This window comes from Bos indicus, chromosome 16 (assembly GCF_029378745.1).
Source record: "Bos indicus isolate NIAB-ARS_2022 breed Sahiwal x Tharparkar chromosome 16, NIAB-ARS_B.indTharparkar_mat_pri_1.0, whole genome shotgun sequence".
NCBI classification, from domain to species: domain Eukaryota; kingdom Metazoa; phylum Chordata; class Mammalia; order Artiodactyla; family Bovidae; genus Bos; species Bos indicus.
In genome coordinates, this window is record NC_091775.1 from 76,016,787 (window position 1) to 76,039,994 (window position 23,208).

The 23,208-nt window shown below is 51.2% G+C and overlaps 1 protein-coding gene across 5 annotated transcripts in view; it reads left to right on the forward strand.

Moving 5' to 3' along the window:
- Nucleotides 1-23,208, forward strand: part of PLXNA2 (plexin A2) — a 234,109-nt gene that overhangs the window by 95,817 nt on the left and 115,084 nt on the right. For 3 of the 5 annotated variants that reach the window (XM_070768670.1, XM_070768668.1, XM_070768667.1), the window contains one exon: nucleotides 10,341-10,475. The exons of 1 other annotated variant lie outside the window; for it this stretch is intronic. In XM_070768670.1, the coding sequence (XP_070624771.1) occupies nucleotides 10,341-10,475 (135 nt within the window). Of the gene's footprint in view, nucleotides 1-10,340; nucleotides 10,476-11,077; nucleotides 11,825-23,208 lie in introns of those variants that run through there. One more of the 5 variants, XM_070768671.1, reaches the window with a different exon arrangement.

Consider the following 23,208-nt stretch of genomic DNA (forward strand, 5'->3'; position numbering starts at 1 on the left):
ACCGAATTTTCTAGGCAAGAGTACTGGAGTGGGTTGCCATCTCCTTCTCCATTCAGTTGGGACAATTAGAGGTAATTTGTGTGTGTGTGTGTGCGCATGGATGCATGCAGTGATTTCCTTTATTTCATTTTCCAAAAGTAGTATGTGTTCATCATTTAAAAAAAAAATAGGAGGCCAAGATAAGCTAGAGAAAGAAAATTACAAACACCTGAAATTTAAGGATTTTGCATACAGAAAAGGCAGGATCAAATAAGTGTTTTAAGAAGATTAATCTGGCAGTGTTTGGTGGAACAGATTAGAGCAGGAATATGCTGGAGGCAGGGAGATTTCTCAGGTTATTGCAGTAACACAGATAAGAGGCAATAAAGGCTCAGACCTAGCCCGTTAGCAATGGGAACAGAAATACAGCGACGTGGATGTGTTTCTCTCAGTTACTGTGCCTTTTCTGCACCGTGGTAGACACATGCCACATGCATTTTTAAAAAATGACTTTTCCTTTTAAAGTCTCAGGGAGTCTCCTGCACTCAGGCACAAGCCTGGTGTCAGAAAGCCATGCTCACAGCCTAGACCTCGCTTCCGATCTTTCCAGCCTGAAATGCCATCCTCCGTGTTAATGAAAGCAAGAGATTACTGTTCCAGATTATAAAATGTGGGGCAATTTTAGGCCATTGAAAAGAATGAGTTAATTAAAGAGTGTAATAACCCTCTTCAGCACCCGCCCTGTTTTGCTCTTTTTCCAGCTGCAGGTGGCCTTCTTTGTCACCCTGGAGGAGACAGCTATATGATCTATTTTGTTCCCCGGGACTTATCTCCAGGGACACCCAGCACTTTGCAGATGTAATTTTTAGTCCCAGTGCAGGCATTGTCCTCCTGTTTGACTTGGGGAAAGCAGAGGCCCCAGGGGATGGCTGAGTGAAAGGCTGAGTGCAGGCTCTGCAGTCAGGCAGCCTCTGCTTGGAGGTCTGCTAGACTCCCTCCTGGCAGCCTGATCCTGAGCTCAACACTTTGTTTCTAATGCTGTAAGATGGGAAGGCCCGCCGCAGAGTGTTTTCAGGATTGTTCACTGTCTGTATCTCCAGCTTTTTTGCACACTGGTTGTCAAGCTCAACAGATGTTTTGTAAATATGTTGAACTAATTGATAAAGGGAGATAAGCCATTCAAAGAAAGAAAGAAAGAAAGTGAAGTCGCTCAGTCGTGTCCCACTCTTTGCAATCCTGTGGACTGTAGTCCGCCAGGCTTCTCTGTCCATGGGATTCTCCAGGCAAGAATACTGGAGTAGGTTGCCATTTCCTTCTGCAGGGGATCTTCCCAACCCAGGGATCCAACCCGGGTCTCCTGCATTGCAGGCAGATGCTTTATCCTCGGAGCCACCAGGAAACAACCCAGCCCCAGGAAGTGTTAGTTTCCTTTGCCCCATCCCCACCCCTCTCCGCCAGTGCCCCCTGGAAATTTTCCAAGGTAGTAGTTAACCCTGGGGGGCATATGTCCATATGCCTCGTCTTCCCTGCCTGCTGTTTCAGAGCTTGGTGAAGCCTGCATTGCCCCAACATGGACCTAAAGGTTGGTTCTAAATCATTCCCAGTTCAAAAAGCCTAAGCGGTTAGATTGTATCCCCACTCGGCCAGGGCCTCCCCAGGCCAGTCACCTGAGTGTGATGGCTTGAATGGAGATCCTGAGGCTCCAACATTGCTAGAGCTTTGGGTAAACAGAGATTCTGAATTTAGCAGGAGACGCTCATTATTCTTTATGAATTCCTCCTGCTACCCCTCGGTGCTCCCCGCCCCCCAGCTCTGTGCGCTCCCAGGGAATTATTGCTTTGCCACTGCGTGATTTGATTTCATCTGAGGCTGCTTAATGCTTCTTCCGTCCCTCGCTGTGTTTATCTTATTGTTTCCCAGAACAATCAAGTGCTTCCTCTGCCCCTGGCAGCTTCAGCTTGTTCCTGGAGCCTCCTGACCTGCCCACGCCTTGAGCTGGAGCATCCCTGAAAGGCAGAGCTGGTCTCAGGTCAGAGCCCCGCGCTCGAAACTGCCTCTCGTCACTCACCTCTCTTGGTTTTCTCTTGTCCCTTCCCCAGCCCCTGCCAGCCCTCCCTGGTAGAGCGAGACCCAAGATGCTGGATTCTGGTACTTCTGGGCCTCGGTGTCGCTCTCCCATGAAAAGTACAGGGCCAGGCCCTGAGACAGGAGTTGGTGCCCTTGTGAAGTGTAGTTGGTCCTTACCCCAGAAGGGCAGGAAGATTCCTCGCCACTCTGTGGGCTGTTGGATGGTGATGCCTTGGCCAGCCACCCCTGGCTGACAAGGAGCAGAGAAGTCATGACTTAGAAGAGAACCCCAGCTAACGTCCTCAACCCCAGGTCAGAGGCCCCTGCTCAGTACCTAGTCACCACGTCCCCTGTCCTCAGAAGCCTGAATTCTCAGCCCGTCCAAAGATGCAGAAGTCCAGAGGCAAGTGGTTCCTCTTGGGACCCCCTCCCTGCTCTCCAGGAGAAAACCCTCCCTGACCTGGCCTTCTGAAATCCAGGAGCCTCTAGCCCCGAGGCCTGTGTGCTAGCCTGTCCACCCCCTGGTCACTATCTGGGGCAGGTTCCTAACACGCACAGAAACAGAAATAACTGAACCTGGAAAAGTCAGTCTCCAGTGTCAGCCCCAGGATTGACCGACAGCTCCCTGGGGACCAGTGCAGGAAGCATCCACGTGCACGTGTGTGGAGGATGTGTGTGTGCACGTGTGTGTGTGTGTGTGCGCGCACACACGAGGGTGAGAGTCACTGGAGTTCTCAAGCTTAGTGCACCTCAGTGACCTTGTTCGAGCTCGTAGATAGGAAGGATCCTTAGTTTCCCGCTTCCTCGTCTCTCCTGGCTCCATGCAACCCACAGGCCAAGTTTTCCGGGCTCCCGTGTCCTCTGCAGTTATCTGAGCGTTTAGGGGCAGGCTCCTAGTTGTCCTCCAAGGAGCCTCAGCCCACTGGACTGTGTGTGACTACCGTTTGCACAGACTGGGGGCTGAGAGAGGGGCGCTGAGCCCCTTCCAGCACCCTGCAGGTCGCTGCTGCTGTGTCTCTGTGTCCGTCTGTGGATTCACGTGTAGTGAGTGCCAGAGAGAGGGAGGCAGACTCTCAGAGACCGAATCTACCAGAGACTTCAATCTATAAATAATTCGGGTCATGAAACTCTACAAAAATAAACTTCAGCACGAATCCTCGCCCTCGAAGCACTAAATGCACAGCTGCAAACACACACGCTCAGTAACTCACTCCCAAGTTCAGTCTGAGCAGCAGCAGGCTTCTCGACCTTCTTTAACAGACTCAGTGTGTACACACACACACTCGTGCATGGAGACACACACTATGCACTACACAAGCCCAGAGTCCTGAGGCAGAAATAAAATCAAATAATAAAGGCCTCCTCCAAGGGGAATTTTCAACACACGGTGGTAAGACCTGCTGCAATTGTTGAGCCCTCAGTGACTATGTATCAAAAGCCTCACCCTCTCCAAATTTACTCAGGTCTGACAAACCGAGTTCCCAAGAAATCTGGGCTTGGACGTAATAATCGCACTTCTATATTTATGTCACATCTTATAAAGTTTCCAAAGACTTTGCATTTCCTTCCCCTCCTGCTTCTCAGTTTCAGTATGAGCTCCTCCAGGAAGCCCTCCCCTCCTTGCCAGCCTCCCTGGATTTCCCCCCGCAAACCTCTGTCACACGGGGCAGCCCAGGTGTGTGAGGTCTGATGGGATTGTCCATTTGCCCATTCCTGGGCCTTCCTAAGGGGACCCTTTCTCAAACCGTCCCCAGCTCTCAACAGAAGCCTAGCTCCCAGAAGGCCATGTCCTGAATGAATATTGGACAGTCCTGAAATTCATGGCCAATAAGTCATTTCATTCTCACAACATCCTGCTTGAGCTCTGAGGACAGAAGTTACCACCCTTATTTGGCAGCCACGGAACCTATCACACAAACAAGTGAAGCGACTTGCCTGAAGTCACACAGCCAATTAATGAGAAAGCTGGGATTAGATCCCAGCCCTGCAGACACACAAACTGGCGCCTCCCTCTGCGGGGTGCTGCCTCTCAAACCAATCTGCTTCCTACTGAGACGCCCAAGAAGATCCCTGGTTCTATGGCTCCTCAGCAGCTATTACAAAAAATACTATGACTTCTAGTACCCCTACTACTACTAATAAAGTGATATGAGAGTGTCAGATCCCAAGCAAAAGCTCCATAATTTAGAACTAACTAGAGAAGAAGTTGATGCATAAGAAAAAGCGTTTGGAGGGGCCTGCAGGTATGCTAGTTAATTGGATATGCTGATTTGAATTGGATATTCAAGTAAAGAGGCTGTCATTAATTTCTGTGCAGACCTAGCTGTGATTTAAAGGCAAGTGACTGCTAATAGGATTACTATTTCATTCTCCTTTCGAAGAGGCCCCTCCTACCTGGAAGACCAGACAGTAAATCTCCCATGGATTTCAGCTCACCTCCTTCTGCCTCAGAGCCAGCCCTCATCAGCTGACTTTTAGCCTCCCAGCAGTCCTCCCAAATGAGGCTCTGAGCTTACTGCCACCTCTAGGAGACAGATGATTGTCCCACTGTGGCCTTGGGGTCTGAAAGAGGAAGAGCAGCTAAAGGCAGGGCTTGGACGCTCATCTACCCATCTCCTCTGTTCTCAGCTGCAGTGAACGGCTGTGTGCACCCATTAATATTTCTTAGGAGAGTCACAGAGTGACTCTGAGAAACTGGACTCTGTGTGGGTAACCCAGTTCTGCCACCCTTTAGCTGTGTGGTCTTGAGAAAGTGATGTCCTTCTCCGCGCCTCCAATTTCCCATCTGTACAATGGGAACAGTAATAATGTGTCCTTCAGGGGTGGCTCGTAAGGATTAAATGAGTTCATTTTTGTTAAGCACTCTCGACAGCAGTCAGCACATTATAAAAGCTATAGAAGTGGTTGTGTGTGTTGTGTGTTTAATCGCTAAGTCGTGTCCAACTCTTTGCGACCCCATGGACAGTAGCCCACCAGGCTCCTCTGTCCATGGGATTTTCCAGGCAAGAATACTGGAGTGGGTTGCTATTTCCTTCCCCAGGGAATCTTCCTGACCCAGGGATCCAACCGGCATCTCCTGCATTCCAGGTGGATTCTTTACTGCCAAGCCACCAAAGAAGCTCCAATAGAAATGGGAGCTATTATTAAATTCTTTAGGCCAACAGGGCCCTTTGAAAAATCCACCAAGTCCATCCTACCTTGAGGCAGGTCCACATTTAACCATGAACCAAAGACGCCATCCTGTGTTCAAAGCCCTCCTGAGAAGGAGGGTGTGGCCTCCTGTGGTCTCCCCCTGTGCAGCAGGGGCTGCTCTCAGCAGGAATTCTGACTGGACCGAGCCTCAGCCTCCTTGTGCGATGGTTTAGGCACATGATCTTTCTTTTGCTGGTCTCTATGGAGACTGTCGCCCTCCGTTGTAGGACACTGTCCATCTTGTCCCACCTTCTGAGTGGTGTCCAAGCAAAATGACAACCGCTAACTCTGCGTGTCCGCTGCGATCCCGCCCTCCCCGGAGAGGAGGAGCCCAACTAGAAAGACAGGTTGAAGTGACCAGCTTTCCCCTCTGGCCTGCGTCACCTCCCTGCCTGTGCCGACTCCACGCTCCTCCTCCGCCTGGTTGGATTACCTGGCTGGGGCCTGTGCAGCTCAGTCTGATAACGCCCTTCTCTTGGATTGGATTCCTGGCCTATTTCAGTGTCCTGTGTCCTTGTGGTCATTGGATCCTGGCCCTGGGGCTCAAGCTTCAAAGCTGAAGAGAACTCTGATCGCTGGACACTGCAGGACAGACGCAAGCTGCTGCGTTTTACTATCCACTTTTGTCTGGGTTTCTGCCGCAGTCTCCACCACCCCCATCCTGTGTCTGGTGAGGACGGAGGGCAACATCGAAACAGAAAACTTCCAAGGCAGAGAAAGACGGGGACCCCTGGGCTTGAACTACAGCAGGGCCACCCTTGTCCCTCCTCAGTCCAGGGCTGTTGGCTTCATCAGCCGTGTTTTCCTCTGGACCACCCTGGATGGAGCTGGTGGGAGCCCCAGGGCCAGCCCTGGCCGCCTGCATCCACGAGTGGAAGGGCTTGGATGAGACAGGCTCCAAAGCCCCGTAGCTCCAGCAGTGTCCCTAAGTCTGTGATTCTCCTGTGACAGGCACGGAGCAGATCGCCTATTCAGAGAGGGAAACTGAGGCTCGGGGAGGTGAGGAAACTGACCTGAAAGTGAACAGGAGGCAGAAATCAAGCCCAGACAAGAGCAAGAACACAGTCAGAGCAGAAACCCCGTAACCTGGTGTTGCACTCGGCGTGCTGCCCGCAGGGAGAGAGAGGAATCAGGGGAGGGAACGGCCTCTGCTGCCCAGCTGGCCCGTCCCGCCTTCAGCCTTCTGGTCCCGCCCGCACCTCATCCCTGGGACCCCAGCCCCCTGTCCCCCTTCTACATCTCTGTCTTCTCATGGGGATCTCGGAGGGCTGCACAGCTCAAGCCGGACAGTATGGACTTCTCGGGCAGGACTGCTCCCCTCTCTGGGTATTTAGAGGGAGTGACATAGGCTAGCTCCGTTCAGGTTCAGTAGCAAGAACATTTTCTGTTCTGGTTTAGTTTCAGCTCTGATGTTTTCAGAGTTCTGTAGGTTTGATTCTGGCCTCAACTGGTTTATTGAAAGGTTCAGATTGTAGACAGGAAAAAAAAAGTTTAGGCTTCGTATTCAGAAAAAAAGTTAAGGACTGGGATTAGTCCTAACTGGGACATACCAGAGTATGTGATGGTAAGTTATCTTTGGTAAGATTCCACTCCAGCATGGCCATGGGTACCATCTAGTCCCAGAGCCCAGAGAGGGAGGGCCAGACGAGGTGTTCCTCCTTCTGAGTGTGTGTGCCCAGCCTCTTGGGGAGGAGGCTGATTTATCTGGCAGAGGGTTAACCAGCCTGCCCAGGTGGGGATATCCTGAGCTGGCCAGCCTTGAAGTAGGATGATGGTTCTGCAGCTCTTGGGGCTGAGCCAGTGCCTGGAGGGGAATTAAAACATCCTTGGAGAGGAGCAGCTGTCATAGGGAGGGTGGGAAGCGACCCTGGGACATTTCCTTTTCAGAGGAGAAAGCGGAGCTTGAACTCTCCTATTTTATGGATATGGAATAGTGAAGTTAAGCTAATCAGAAGTCATGACTATCACATCTCCCCCTACATCCTGCAGTAGCCTGAGAACTTTTTTTTTTTTAACAGTCTTTTTAAAAAATATTAATGTATTTATTTGACTCCATTTGGTCTTAGTTGTGGCATGCAGGGTCTTCATTGTATCACGGGGATCTTTCGTTGAGACTCAAAGACTCTCTCCAGTTTGGGGCTTGTGGTCTCCGGAGCAAAGGCTTAGTTGTTCCGTGGTAGTTCCCTGACCAGGAATTGAACCCGTGTCCCCTGTGTTGCAAGGCAGATTCTTAACCATGGGGCCACCAGGGAAGTCCCGCCTGAGAACTTCTGTGATTAAAAGCTACTATGTTTCTAGAAGAATCTTTTGGAAATTTTGGATTTCTCCATCTAAGAGAGAATGCTGCTCTGAAAGCTAAGGGGAGCTATTTTCATTGTGGGGCATTTTCCCAGACTGAGACCCTTGTTCTTCCCTCTGCTTGAATCCATCATGAGATTTGCTCCAGGGTAGAGGACAGTATCCTCGGCCCCACCGCATCATTGCCGACCCTGAGTCTTCCTCCACCCAACAAGAATGAACTAAATGGCCCCCTCACCCCTCCCTGGAAGGAGGGGCTTTAATGACAGTTGTCAAGGCAGCAGCTTGGAATAGTAGGAAGCCACTAGTTAGGAAGGAAAAGGTCGAAAGAGGAGTTTAGGGGAAAAGAAGAATCCACCCTACAGGGGAGTTTCTGGGGTAAGAGTGGCTGAGAGCGAGTTTCTTTGGTTCCACTGAGGTCACCCCCTCATCTTCAAGGCCAGAGCTCCCACCAAAGTCACCCATGAAGCAGACAAGGAGAGCACAGCACCTCGACTCTCGCCCTGCTCCAGTGGCTGCACCCCTGGGATCCAGGCACAGGGCCTCATGCAGGAATCTGCTGGTCCTGCCACTAGGAACTCCAGAACCACTGTGCCCCGCCCCACAGTGGGATTGCGGTCTGCTTCTTACCCATGCCAGTCCAGCCAAGTCAACAATCGCAGACCATACCCCGGCTCAGGCCCCTCAAGTACGCGAACTCTTAGGAGGCTAGAAAAATGTGAAAAGGAGCACTAATCCAACTTTCCCAAGTCTGCAGTAAATAAATGCTCCTGACCTTCCCTACTGGGCCAGTAAAAACTGAAAATGCATCCATTCCTCCATACAAGCATGTTTACTGTGGCATCAGGCTCCACGCTTAGCGCTTGTGATGAATAAGTCATAGTCCTTGCTCTCAGTGGGGTGGGAGAAATGGGCAGAGGGAGGGAGATGGTTAGAAGTCCAAGAGAGAAATCAAAGTGAATAGGAGGGAGGGACTTCATCTTAAAATCATCCAGAGAAAACTGTCTTTTGACCTCAACTTTGATTTAGCACGAAAGAGCCCACGGTACTTTATCAGCTGGGTCATAGTTCATGTCCTTTCAATAAGCATTTCTCAAGCAGTCCCTTTTATCCGTCACCAGCTCTGTTCCCAGTTTCATTCTAGTCCTCCGAGGCTGGTCCTCAGAGAAACAGAAAGCATTCCTGCCTTCAAAATGTTGGTGGACTTAACGCACATGTGAGGCAATCAGAGAACAATTTAAGTAGGTGGTCAATACGCATTAGCTAATATATATACAATGAACAAGTCAATTGATTATAATCTCAGGACAAAAAGCCCTCAGGGTGAGGAGCAATCAGTGTGGTAGAGATATTGGAGAAGGCTTTATGGGGGAAGTGGGCTTGAACGAGGGTGTTTAGATGGACAGAGAACGAAGAAACGGCCCGGGTTGGCAAAATTTGTCAACAGTCAGCTTCTGTGTTGGAAACAGGAAGCCTGGCAGGACGAGTGCGTTCAAACCATGGGCTCCCCGTCATCTTGTTTCTGTATGAACTGATGGTCTTCAGGGGCCTCTCTCCACTGGCTTTCCAAATTCTATGTAGAACTTGAGTGTTAGTTGCTGAGTCATGTCCAACTCTTCGTGACCCCATGGACTGTAGCCCTCCAGGCTCCTCCATCCTTGGGGTTTTCCAGGCAAGAATACTGGAGTGGGTGGCCATTTTCGTCTCCAGGGGATCTTCCCAACCCAGGGATCGAGCCCCAGTCTTCGGCATTGTCCTGCCTGAGCTACCAAGACACTTCATGTATTGCTTACACTACGGGAATGTTTCTCCAACCCCCAGCCCGGTAGTCTCCACATCAGCTGGGAATTTATTAGAAATGAAATTTCTCAGGCTCATTCCCGCTGAATCAGAAACTGGGGTAGTCCCAGGAGTGAATTTCTCCGCTCCCTCCAGGCGGTTCTCCGGGCATGCTGGTTTGATAACCGTGGGTGCATTGGTGCTTTTAAACCCCGGCTGCTCATTAGCGTCCCCCGGGGAGCTTTGAAACCCAAAGAAGATGCCAGGTCCCCAAGCGCAGAGTTCCTGATGAATGGATACAGCCATGTGTTTTAAAAACTCCCCAAATTATTCTCATGTACATTGAGCCTGAGAAGCACCAAACTCGATGATCTGTAGGTTCCTCCTGATTTCTTATCCCGGGATGGACTCTGAGACTGACTCCCAGATTTCTGTCCTCAGGGATTCCTGGCTCCCCAAAATCACCTGGTGGATTTGCACACATCTTTCAGGGGATATTGTTGTGGTGGGGTGGCGGGAGCAGAAAGCTCTTTCTGAGATCATTAAATCCTCAGTTTTTTGATGGTTTCTGTGCTGGCCCCACCATCCTCCCTTACCTGCTCAAGGCAGAACCATTGTGTGTAGATGTTGATTCTCCTACCCCAAACGCAAGCAAGTGTGCACAAGCACACACTCACACCCTCATCACACGGTGTTGAGAACATGTGCATACACACACAAGAATAACCATGTAAGGATATTCAGATCACACCTAAAGACATACATGCACACACAAATAAACCCACCGTTAGAAGGTTCAGACCAGCACACTCAGACTGCTTGGGAAAGGATTCCTCTTGGTGGAAACTGGGCTGTTTGAACTAAGAAGCACCTCTGTCTTCCCTGTAACCCAGTCTGCTTCAGGTAGCCCTTGGGGACCGGACATGAGGATTATCTTCTATAAACTACCTGCTCTAGGCTCAGGCAGGGAATTCACAAGGGGCTGCCGAGGACAGATGCTGAGGATGCCCTTGTTTCTTTCGCAGATTCGAGCCGATGGTCCCCCCCACGGTGGGGTCCAATATGAGATGGTCTCCGTGCTCAAAGATGGGAGCCCCATCCTCCGGGACATGGCCTTCTCCATCGACCAGCGCTACCTGTACATCATGTCTGAGAGGCAGGTATGTGCTGGCACCCACCCCTGCTCTCCAGAGCCCAGGAGGCGCAGATAACCCGTGACCTTTGTGCAGAAGCTTTTCTGCAGAACAAGAGAGACCCCTGGGCCTGCTGCTCAGAGGCCCGGGGAAGCTTATGCAGGGAGTCAGGGAGAAGCCACTGGGGCCAGGCGCTTCCCGGAGCTTCTCTGCAGGTCACAGACCCTGTCTGAGCACATGATGAACAGCCCCGCAAGAACGGGCCAGACTGCACGGAGCAGCTTGGTGTGATTAGAAGGGAGATTTACTGCCCCGGGCCCACAGAGTCTGCTGCTCAAGGGAGCCAAAGAGGTGTAAATAATCCAGGCCTCTAGGCTGGACTCAGTCCTGGGAGAGATAGACCCAAGATAGGGCCCCAGAAGGAGATAAAAAAAAAAATTCTTGGCCTGAGTCTTAGAGGGATGCAGGGTAGAAGTTGGCCAGCTCTGAGGAGCTGCAGCTCTGCCTGCAGAGATGGGGAGCCCTGAGAAATGGACCTCTCTCCTTTGCTGGGTAACCACCGAGTGGGTTCCCCACCCGCCTGGGTGAAACGTTATTCCCTTGGGGTTTTATTCGACCTGAATATGTAGGAGCAGAGCGAAGGCAAATGCAAGGAGAGCCGTAGTGAAGGACAAGAGAAGGGGAAGACGGATTCACCAAAGCAATGGAGACGCAGCAAGCAAAGCTTAGACCTTAGGAACAGCTGGCTCCTTTTCCACTCATTGCCAGTGGGTCAGCAGTTGGTCAGCAGTGGCGGCGGTCTTGGCATTGACCTGCACATGGTAAGATCAAGGCCGTAAGAAGCAGAAAGGACCATGACTCTGTCTTGGTGCGGAGGACACTGACTTGGGCTAGATAAGGATGCTGTGCTGGACGACCAGCGAGCTCTCTCAAGCTGCCTCCCTGCTCGGGCATCATTCTCAAAACACTGCAAAGATCCCAGGCGTCTGTCATCAGGTTCACCCGCCCAGCGTTCTCTCTCTCTCCTTCATGTTTGTGTTTGTGAATTCTGAATCGGGGACAAGGGAGGAGGGAGGGAGGCAGTGGTAAACCTGATGGCATAAGCGCAGTAGGGCTGCAACTCTAACTTGAAAATTCCTTCTCAGAAGAGATGACACAAATCAGAGGCTAATCGTCGGCAAATTATACCACATCCTCTTGAAGCCACTTTTTTTTTTTACCTGCCTTTATGTAGCCCCCATGATCAAGGCATAAACAGGGCCAGATGGGAACTTGTAACCCTAAAAAAGAAAAGAAAAAAAAAAAAGGCTGGTCATGTATTTATTGGGAACAACGTTCTGGAAAAACATCAAAATAAATGGAACTTGGTCACTCTCCTTAAGTTGCTTGGAATCTAACAAAGGAATCTTTAGCATCAGATTGGAGGCTATAAATGCTCTGCCTTTCCTTCCTGTTTTTCTTTGTTTATAAAACCAACAGTTATTTCTTTAAAATGGTAGATGGGCACCATACAAATTCAAATAATACACACAGAAAAGGAAATAACAAGTTCCCAAACCAAACACCCCCAAATGTAACACCGTGTCATCATTTGATGAACACCATTCTGGATGCTTCTGCAGAATTATCTACAGATTTAGAAGGATGGGTGAATAGATGGTCCCGTAGGCAGGTGCATAAAAGGATGGTCAGAGGGATTAAATAGACCTGTGGTCCCCCACCTTTTTTGACACCAGGAACCCATTTCATGGAAGACAGTTTTTCCGTAGACGGCAGTGGGTAGGTGGCGGGGTTGGTTTCGGGATGATTCAAGGACATTGCATTTATCATGCACTTTATTGCTATTGTGGTAACACCAGCTCCACCTCAGATCATCAGACATTAGACCCCAGAGGTTGGGGACCCCTGAAATAGAGCCACATTGACATGATATTAATATTTCAGAAGATGTTAAGTATGGCTGAGGAGCAAGCTAACTCTGGATAAAAATTCTTTCTTGAGTTCTCAGAGCCCCATGAAGTGGAAAAGCAGAAAGAGCCAACAGAAGTGACCAGTGAGACTTCGGTGGGACCGAGACGATGCTGAGACACGTCTCTGGGCTAAATGCTCGGTCGCTTCAGTCCCGCCTGACTCTTTGCAGCCCTATGGACAGTGTAGCCTGCCAGGCTCCTCTGTCCAGAGATTCATATCTTTCACTCAAATGAGATGCTTTTTGAAATTGGATTCAAAACGTGACCAAAGGAAAGGGCTGGAGGCTGATAAGTGGCCTTCGGGGAATATAATGACCTCTCCAAACAATATCTGATGTTGCCTCTGAGAGCATCAGCTCTGACTAAACTGAGCGTCTGCAGCTCATTTCTGAATAACCCTCCTTCAGTCTCATCTTCTGGGTCTGCTGCCCAGCTCCTGTCAGTATGCACCAAAGCAGAGCTGCTCAGCAGTAACTGTCACACTAAGCAGATATAGGAGGAGTTTGGGTTTAATGCCCTGTGGCTATCTTGAATCAGGTGAGCTGTGAGTCGGGGAGGTCTCTATGCCAGGCGGAGCCCGGATCAGTGGGCATCATTGGGGCGGAGGGTGGGGAATTGGTGGTAGAGCTCGGAGTCCTGTCGCTTGGAGAGCCACAGGCCACGTGCCAGTCGCTACCCCAGGGATCTCACCAGGGGCCGGGCTCGGGGAGAGGGGCCAAGAGCCACTCAGGAGGGCCATGTGAGGCGAGCAGCGATAAGTGCAGAGTTCTCACAGACAGCTTGGACCTCTCTAAGGGAGCAGTTGAATGTGTGGCGAGAGAACAGTCAATGGTAATGAAATCAGATGACGTGCGTTCTGGTTCAGTGTTTGCTCTGACACTGGATGTATGACCCCCTTAACAGCCTCTATTTCTTCCCTTCTGAAATGGAAGAAGTGAGGTGAAGTCCCTCAGTCATATCCTACTCTTTGTGACCCCATGGACTGTAGCTCCCGCCGCCAGGCTCCTCCATCTGTGGGATTTTTCCAGGCAAGAATGCTGGAGTGGGTTGCCATTTCCTTCTCCAGGGTATCTTCCTGACCCAGGGATCGAACTCGGGTCTCCTGCATTGCAGGCAAACTCTATACCGTCTGAGCCACCAGTGAATCCTGGTGGAAATGGAAGATTTGTGTCCAATAACAGGATTGTGCCTGAGGTCTGACGCTCTCAACAGGGTGGCCTCAGACAAGTCCCACCACCTCGTCTCACGGGGGTCAATGCGATATGGGCTGAGACGGCAAGCAGGGAGTTCCTGCCGCAACACCTCGCATGCCACCAACGCTCATTCCTGACGGCCCCTCCCAGCTCTCAGTCCTTAGGATCCCATTACGCAGGAGGGTGGTGACCGTGGGTGGTGATTAGGAGGAAGCTGAGTGGCGGTCGGCGCTGCCAGCAGGCCTCAGGCCAGGCCAGGAGACCTGTGTTCTCGTCCCAGCCCCCCTTTAACCAGCTGGGTGACCTAGACCCTGGACTTCCCAGGGACTCAGTGTCCTCAGCTTGAAAGATGGAGAGAATAAATATGACTGTAGAGTCTCTTTCAGCTATTAAAGAGTTTGTCTAAGGTCTGGGGATCAGGACTCTTTTCCATCTCCAGAAGACAGCCTCAGAAGCACAGGAAACAATTTTGAGGTTAGACCAAAAGAACTTTCTGAAGGAGGCTTTTTATGAGGCTGTGTGTGCTCGTATGAACTTCGTCCCCCAAGGATGAACACTGCAGTGAGGATAGAATGGTGGCTATGGGCTTCCCTGGTGGCTCAGTTGATAAAGAATCGGCCTGCAATGCAGGAGACCCGGGTTTGATCCCTGGGTTGGGAAGATTCCCTGAGAAGGAAATGGCAACCCACTCCAGTATTCTTGTTTGGGAAATCCCATGGCCGGAGGAGCCTGGAGGGCTACAGTCCATGGGGTTGCAAAAGTCAGACAAAACTGAAGTGACTAAACCACCACCATGGATAAGCAGATTCCTGTTTTGAGGCAACGATCTAAGGCTTTGGAGTTCCCTGAAAGACCTAAGACTTTATAAGACATGATGGGAATGGGGGTTTCCATCACCCCACTTTACAATAAACCTCTGGGCAGCCTCCTCTCGTCTCTCCCTTCCCCGGGTCCCTAGCTTTTGTCTCCGTTTCCCTTCCCTTCCCCCAAATCATGGTGCCTGTTGTATCCTTGATGCCGCAAGAGAGTAGATCCAGGTGCCTGACCTCCAGTCCTGCCTAGAGAGTCTCCCCTCCCCACAGAGTCAGAACAATCCAATATAGGCTCATGTGTTCAGGCAAGCTTCCTCTCTCTCTCTCTCTCTCTCTCTCTCTCTCTCGCTCGCTCGCTCTTAGTTAATTAAATGTAATTAAGAAACAGGACTAGTAAGAAGTGGTGGGCCATTAGTGCCACTGCTTAACGACCTTTGACAAGTTGGTGTTAATGTTCTGTTAATAGATCCAAGGCCGGCCGGTCCCAGGGGACCGTTTGGGACCCGATTCCCCCAATCCTACTAATTGCCCAGGTGCTCCACTGATACGCTGCCCGGCCCTTCCTTAGAAAGTCTGCCCCGGCTTCCTCGACAGCGAATCAACCAGCAGATGTTGTGGGAGGGGATACAAGTTGCTACCACATCCTCGGTGTCTAATGGGAGTCAGACTGCGGGTTCAGGGAAAATCAGGCAGTGAGCCAAGTGAAAACCTAAGTCACGAGATGAAAAGAAACTTGATAGCCCCAGTTTCCACCCAGCTTGTCAGGCTGGCCACTCTCAGAAAGGGAAGCTCCCCCTGTACGCGGGGTGGATGGGAAAGAAGTATGGGGATGGAAGCAATTATTCTATTTTATACTTTAATTAGTTTGAATTAGCAGAGGGAATAGAGGCATAAAATGATCCAGCGAAGGGTGAAATGGAAAAAGGGAGTCACAGTGGAGAATGGCTCCTCGAAGGCTGGAAAAGGCCTTGGGAACAGCAGAGAGGCTGGCGATGGGTGTGGGCGTGCATGCGCGTGCGCGCGCGCGTGCATGTGTGTGTGTCTGTGTGTGTGTGTGTGTTTAGGGTGGGTGAGGGCATGGGATGCTGCCATTTCAAGACTTGGAGAGGCAAGATAGCGTAGTGGTTAATAGCAGGAGCATGGCCGTCAGACCACCTTGCACGTCATCTGTTGCCACTAACTAGACATATGGCTTTAAGAAAGCGATTTCACTTTTCGACACCTCACTTTCTCCATCTGTATAATGGGCCTAATAGTGGTGACTGTTGTGAGGATTGAGAGACCTCAGTGCTCAGTCACACAGCCAGTGCTTTCAATAAGTGGCAATGATTATCATCATCACAAGACCCCGATGCTGGGAAAGACTGAAGGCAGGAGGAGAAGGGGATGACAGAGGACGAGATGGTTGGATGGCATCACCAACTCAGGGGACATGAGTTTGAGCAAGTTCCAGGAGCTGGTGATGAACAGGAAGGCCTGGCGTGCTGCGGTCCATGGGGTTGCAAACAGTCGGACACGACTGAGCAGCTGAACAACAGCACTGTTATTAGTGGTGTTATTCGAATTTCTGAGACCCCAGGGAGGGCCAGAAGCATCTCCACTGTAAATTACGGCTAAGACAGATCCCAGTCTCGGGCAAACACCTCCAACCTGGCATTCTTGCTGCTCGATCCCAAGGGATGCCTCAGAAACCTCTGCCCTGGTCGAACGACAGCATCCGGCTGAGTTGCTCACAATCTGGTATTTATTTTTAAAATCCAGGAATGTGCCCAGCAGACTAAACAGTCCTGCTCCCCTTGATACAGACAGAGGCAGCTCTGGGCTCACGTGTGAGGCCCGGGAGGCCAGTATTCCAGGCATCTGTGGAGAGAAGGGAGGGGGACCCTGAGCCCCAGTCATCTCCCAAGACTCAGGCTCCTGTGTGGCCACATGTGAGGACAGTGGGCTAGAAAGGCGCTGCCCTGGGGGTGTACCGTGTCTGACTTCTGCAACGAAGTGAACTGTATCTCCAGCTCACTGCCATAGATGGAGCCGCCATGCTCACAAACTAAGTCAGGCGTTCAGGCAGGTGCCCCAAAGGCTGCTTGTCTCTTCTCTGCAGCATCCAGACTGGCGCCTCAGCTGGGAAGACGTGAATGGGCTGGGGTCACTGGATGACTAGGGCTAGCATGGTCTGGAGCCACGTCCTCCCACTCGTATGGCAGCTGGAACCAGCTGGGCCGTCAGCTGCAGTGGCTTCCACGAGGCCTCCCCCTGCGCCTTGGGCTTCCTCACAGCATGGCGGCCTCAAGGTGCTCAGACTTCCTGAGCATGGCCGCTCAGGGCTCCAAGAGTGAATATTCCCCCAGATAACGTGTGTCAGGCGAGTGTATTCTCCTTGGTTCTGTCTCATCTCAACAAAAATTTGAAGCACCGGACGTTAGAGTCCTCGGCATGTCATAGCTCTCGGACAGACCGTTATAGCTCTCAGGTCTCGAACAGACCGTGTTATAGCTCTTAGACAAATCCGTGTTACAGCTCCGTGTTACAGCTCAATTTTATTTAGAAAAGAGCAGGAAAATACATCCTCAAGGCGTGAGGGCATGCCAACCCAAAGACGTGAAAAGAAGAGAGGGGGGAGCACGCCAGCACATGGGAGAGAGAGAGAGACCCCCGCCCTTTGGCTCCTCTTTTTATATTATTTCTCCTCCCCCTGGGCCTGCCCTGCATAAATTGGGCGAGCCAGGAGGGCTGTTTGTTCTACCTGAGGTCCTCACTCCGGTCTTCGGACCTTCCTTTATTCCATTTTCGTGGGCTTTTCCCTTCCTTGTCTTTTAGCCACCGCCATTCTGGACTCCTGTTTGCTATTCTATCTACCTAACAGGTGGGACTGTTACTGCCTTCTTTATGACTTAACCTTAGAAGTCTTACAGTTCCTTCTTCCGCCCGCCTCCTCACCTCTCTACCGCCCGTCTCCCCGTGACTCCGGCGCGTGTAGCCCATGACCCCACTTTGAGACCCAAGGCACGGGGAAGATAAATACATGGTTTCCTGTCTCAGGAACCCACAGAGCATCTGCGCGGGTGAGGACTCACAGCTCACCCATCCTGACCCCAGTATGAGGCCAGCTTCCATTTCAGCCTATGCTAAACCCAACACCTAAGATCAGAGTCCCCAGAACTGGTTTGGTTTCCCTAAACTCACAGAAAAGTGCCAGTAGCTTTAAAGCTTGCTGTTGATGGACTGAAGGTTGTGTTGAGCCCTAAAGGAGACCTACATCAAAGGTGGCTCTTGAAACTGCTTCTGGGAAGCCTTTGAAGGAATCCATCAGGAATAGGATCATGCTACCTGGAAACTGCCCAGGTGATGGCATGTGATTTTCAAGGGCTGTCCTGGTCTGTCTCCCTGTGCAGAGCTGCAGCAGCCCACTCAGAAGACCCTTCTCCTGGGCGACCCACCTTCACATGCAGGTGGGGCAATGGGACTTCACCGTGGATGAATGGATAGTGACTTTCTCACCACCTCCACCTTAGGTCGTTTCAGAGAGTTGGGGCAAGGAGAACTCTGGCCTGGAGTTACTAGAAATCAAAATTCTTTGGAAAGATTATGAAGCCGCCCTTCTCTGAATGTCTCAAGCGTAGGAGAGACCCCTGCCCCTCAGCTCCTTGCACCAGTTTAAGACCCCGTGCATGGTGGGGGAGAGGGCTTGGAGGGCAGACCCAATGCCTCTAGCATGCCACCCCAGCCAGCTTCACCTGAGAATCGATTTTGGTTTGGAGGAGGGCGTGTCAACTATAAACCGGGACCGAGGGCCAAAAATAAGAAGCATTTTCAAAGGGCCTTACTGTGATGTGAGGGCACTACATCTGTCGGCTGTGGCCAACGCCACTGAACGACCAAGCCCCTAGGCCTCTAACAACTTGGAGAAGGAGCAGAAAAGAATGTGCGGAGCCGTCCTTCCAGATGGCCCCTGCTCATTTATTTTGACATCTCAGACTATTATTTTGATTGTGCACATTTGTTTAGTCCTGGCGATAAGGCTTCCCAGGGCGCAGGCAGAGCGTGCCAAGGTGTATTTTTACAAGGCGGTTGGAGTCCCAGTAACAGGAGACCTCCCTTCTGCCCGGACTGAGAGGCCTGGGCTGCAGCCGGGGAAGGAGGGAATCTGAGGAGGCAGGGGCTGGAGCAGAGCCTGGGGGACTTTGGGGGAGAATTACAGAGTTTGCGGATTAGGAAAGTGAGGATAAGCAAATTTCTGCCGTACTTGTGTTTTCAAATGTGTCACTTTCAATCCAGGCCTTTGATGCACACATGTTTCTAGTTAAGGACCTCACCGTGGCCCAGAAGCCAAGCACACATCTCAGCGTCTTTCCCAAAGGAGGGGCAAAGCCTGCCTCCCGGAGGATGGGGCGCAGGGACCAGTGACCACCCCAGGCTCGGGTTTGATTTTTTTCCCCTCTTTCTCTCCCCCTATTTCAAATGTCAGGGAGCAAAGAGGCTGACATGGAGCTGATTCCCTGGCTATTAATATTCTCATTGGAGCATTTTTAATAAATATTTTCACATGAAGGAAGCGAATCACAAACCCACCCTATTAATCAGGCGCTTGGCTTGCGTTTAAGAAAGAAAACTCCAGCCTCTTATTTTAAAATCCTTTGGTTTGGAAAGAAATGATTGAACACAATGCCCAGGCTGGGAGAACCGGTGCCAAAAAAGCTCATTTCTCTAAATGCGCAGGGAGGCTGGAGACTCTTCCTCTAATCCTTGGCAGGGGACATGATGTCTCTCACCAGGTAGGACTGCCAGATGCTGACTCTCTGATGACCCAGAATGACGTTCCTAGGATGGAGAGGTGGGAAATCACCATACCTCAATCCCAGAAGGAACTCCTCGCCATATACTAAAGATGAGGAAAATGATGCCAGAGAGGGGAATCACTTCCTAGATCATTCCCCGAATTACCAGAAAAGCCAGAATTAATCCTAATTCACCTGGTCCAACCCGGCATTCTTTTCCCAACTTGGCAACAGCTTCACTCAGCACAGACCAGACCGAACATCGGTTGTGTTAAAAAAAAAAAAAAAAGACTTTCAATTAAAAAACATTAAAGCTACCCAAGCCCAAGGGAGTCCCTGAAGATGTTCCCAAGGGTCAAATTAAAATAAGGCAAGATTTGCATCTCATTTGCATACACAGACTCATTCATTCAACAGACCATTAAGTGTCTACCATGTATAATGCATAGAGCTGTCCGCTGGCAAGTTATTTGCATATGCAGATATAGACAGGGCAATCTTTCTAAGTCATATTCCAGCAAAAGGTCTTATAAATAGGTACCTTCTTGATTTCTTTCTGTTCTTTACAATGCAACAACAGCACCATTCAGTATGCTTTCGTATAGGGATAAATAAAATACAATCCCTGACCTCAGGGATGCTACATTCTGGTGGGGAAGAATGATGTATAGATAAATTGCGATATAAAGTGAGCAGTACTGTCGCAGAGATATACAGCATGCCCAGTGACTGAAGTAACTCATACCGACCATGGGGAGCCCTGTCCTCGTCCCTCCATGCTTGGGCTCATTCAGAGGACAGACCCTCTCCCTGACCTAGCAGTCCAGAGCTGGGGGAGCTTCAGGGACTGTCTGGTGAAGGGCAGTCCTTCCTTTTATAGGTGAGAACAGGGGACCTTTGAGACCTTGAGACCAAAGTATCCACCGAGCCAGAGTGCAAAGAAGTAGATAGTGACTGACGATGGGCAGTTTCCTGGCTACCGTGAAGAGCATGGGCTCTAGAGACTGCCAGCCTGCCCACCTTCCTGGCTCCCTGCTGTGTGACCTTAGGCCAATTGTTTCACCTCTCTGCTTCACTTGCCTCTACTAAAAATGGGGATAATTATGACACTGCTTGAGGATTAAATGAAGTGAATGAATACATTAAAAATATTAAATGAAGTGAATTCATACATTAAAAAGCACTCTGAAAAGTACCTGACACGTATTACCTGCTTAATAAACATTAGTAACAGTAATTATGCTTTTAAGGTTGTGGCCCCATGTATAATCGCCAGGTGAAGCTCTGCAAATCAAGCTCCCATCACAGCCACACCTCGAAAAGAAACTTGGCCACCCTGCCTTGCCTCTCAGCTCTACCTAATTTAAGACATGTTGAAATCTAACATTTAGGTCGTGTTTTTCTTCTGATAGTTTGCAAACATGACCTTGGCTAATACAACAATCTCCTGGGATAAATAGTATTGTCTTTGCTTTTTTTTTTAAATAGATAAGAAAACTGCGATTCAGTCTGGCTAAGTAATTTGCCCAGGGCCCCTGAGCTGGCCCGCGGGCAGAGCTAGGACAGCGTCCCCCGCCCCCCGCACCCCGCACCCCGCACCCCAACCTGGGAACAGACGCGGAGTGAAGCCGAGCCTTGTCCCACGTCCTCCTGGGATGGCGCCCCCTGGTGGCCGCACGGCTGCAGTGGGCCCGCCCCGCCTGCTCCCGGTCTACCTGCAGTTCTCAGGGCTCCAGACCACCAGGCCAGACTCAAGACTCCTCCCTGGACACCCGCCAAGGACCCTGGGGCAGGGCACTGTTTTGTTTTATAAAAAAGAAACCAATAGAGGCCTGCTGCCCGATGTGTCCAGTCACAGGAAATGTCTCTGGTGGTCAGAGAGGAAAGAGAGAGGGCACCCGCCCCAGGAAGCTGCTGTTTGTGCGGCAGGCCGGGTCTTCCGCCAGCATCAACTCAGCTGCTTACAGCAACCTTGAAAGACAGGTATTCTCAGCCCCGTGTGACACGGGGGGAAGTCAGGGGCGGCAGGGTCCAGCGACCAGAGCAAGGCCGGGCCCCCCCGGGACTCCTAGGAGGCAGAGCCAGGGCAGAGGCGCTTGCCAAGCTAGCTACTGCCCTGCCTGCCATCCCCTCACCACCTAGGAGCCCGGTTCAAGGCGCCCAGTGGGTGAGGCCAGCACTGCCCTGAGCTCTCTACCACGCAGCCTGTCTGGCAGAGGCACACCTTTGCGAGGAGGGCAGGTGCAGACGCATGAGAGACATTGCACAAAGCTGATCAAGTGTCTTAGGTGCACTTCCAAGTGTGAGCCAGGCAACAGGTACCGATCGGCTGCCTCGCTGGCCCTACCTAGGGGTTCTTGGGCTCTCAAGAGCCTTCTGTGTTGCCATCTTGAGTCTGTCTCATCTAGCCAAATGCGGGGTGCCCCATCACGACGCCCCAGAGCCCTGCAACCTACGTTTCAGCTCCCTACCAGAGCGCCCTCTCACACTCCCCACGTGGAGTTTCTGTAACCGAGCATGTTTTATTTAGACCGTAACATTTAGTGCCGCTTTGGATTTCCAATTAGGCTTCAGTCAGATGCGGAGAGCCTAATTTCATTTTGGTGTTTTGATCAACACAAAAGAGGGCCACATCAAGAGGAGCCCTTGTCAGTTATTTCCACCCGCTGGCAGCTGGAACAGTTGCTGTGATGTGAAGATAAAGCTTTGGAGATGCCAAGAGATTGGCCGGGTGTGAGGGAAGGGGCGTGGGTGAGGGGGAGTCAGTGAGCCCCTGGGAAGAAGCACAAGTTAGGGTTCTGAGAGCCCAGCCCATACTCCATGGGGTCCCTCAGTAGGCAGCCTGAGCTCCTTCCCGCCTGGACCAGGGTCCCGCTGCCCTTGTGAGATGGCCTTTTATCCAGAGGTTCCTAGAACACTGGCTTTCCCCGACACAGGAAGCTGATCACCAGTGGATTTCTCCAGAGAAAAGTTTCTGAGCTCTCCAGCCGGAAATGAGCCCCTAAGCTAGTTTCTAGAAATATCAGAGAGAGGGTTGCTTCACTACCCATGAGTTCTGCCCAGCTTGCTCACACGTGCTGCCTGTCTGACAGGTTTTCTCTCTGGGGCTGGCCTAAGGGACAACATTTAGAAGCCAACTTTGAGCTGCTAGGGAGTCGGAGAGGCAGCAGGGGGGTGAGTGTGGCAGAGTGTCAGGGGAGTGGGAAGTTAGGATCCTGCCTCCAGGGACTCATCACAGACTGTCACGAGTGCCTCTGAGTTAAGGGCAACTGGAGCCTCAGTTTCCCCATCAATAAAATGTACTGGAATGCTCCCCGCGGCCATGACCTGTGGGTGTTTCTGCAGCCGTAAATGTATTTCAGACGGTGGCTGTGGGCACAGCCCTTGGAGGCTGACCCGGATCGGCGTGTGTGATCCGTGTGTGTATGCACGTGAGACGGGGGTGCATGGAGACAAGTGAGGTGAAAATAGCATCCCTTTGTGTTCTGGGCTGTGGAGAGGTCTCTACACTGACTTTTTCCTGCAACTGGGCAGGAAGCTCTGCTGTGCTCACTGCGGGGGGAAGTGGTCATGCCCCCTCTCCTGCAGGCGGGCTTGCTGTTTTCAGAGCCCGGCTTCGCTGTGGTTTTCCAGCTGGCCCTTTGATCTCGCCTGCCCCGCTCAGGGACCCAGCGTCTCAGCCACAGTCTTCCTTCATAGTTTGCATGCCGCACAGTTCAATTCCCCGAGCCTTCACCACTCTGCCCAGAGTTCCCTTCCTCTCTCCTGCTTCTGGTTATCCCCACTCCCTACCAGACCACCTACAGATTGGGGTTTGAAATTTGCACCAGCTGGAGGGAGAACTGGCCATGTCATCAGCCGTTGGTGGCTTCCAAGCAGTCTGGGTTCAGTCTGTCCATCAAGTCGTGTTTAATGATGGGAAGAGGGAGATGGGCAGAGAGAAGAGCCAGGCAGACAGAAGATTAGAAAAGGGGAAAGTGGACAGAGTTGAACTCATCAACAACCTCTTG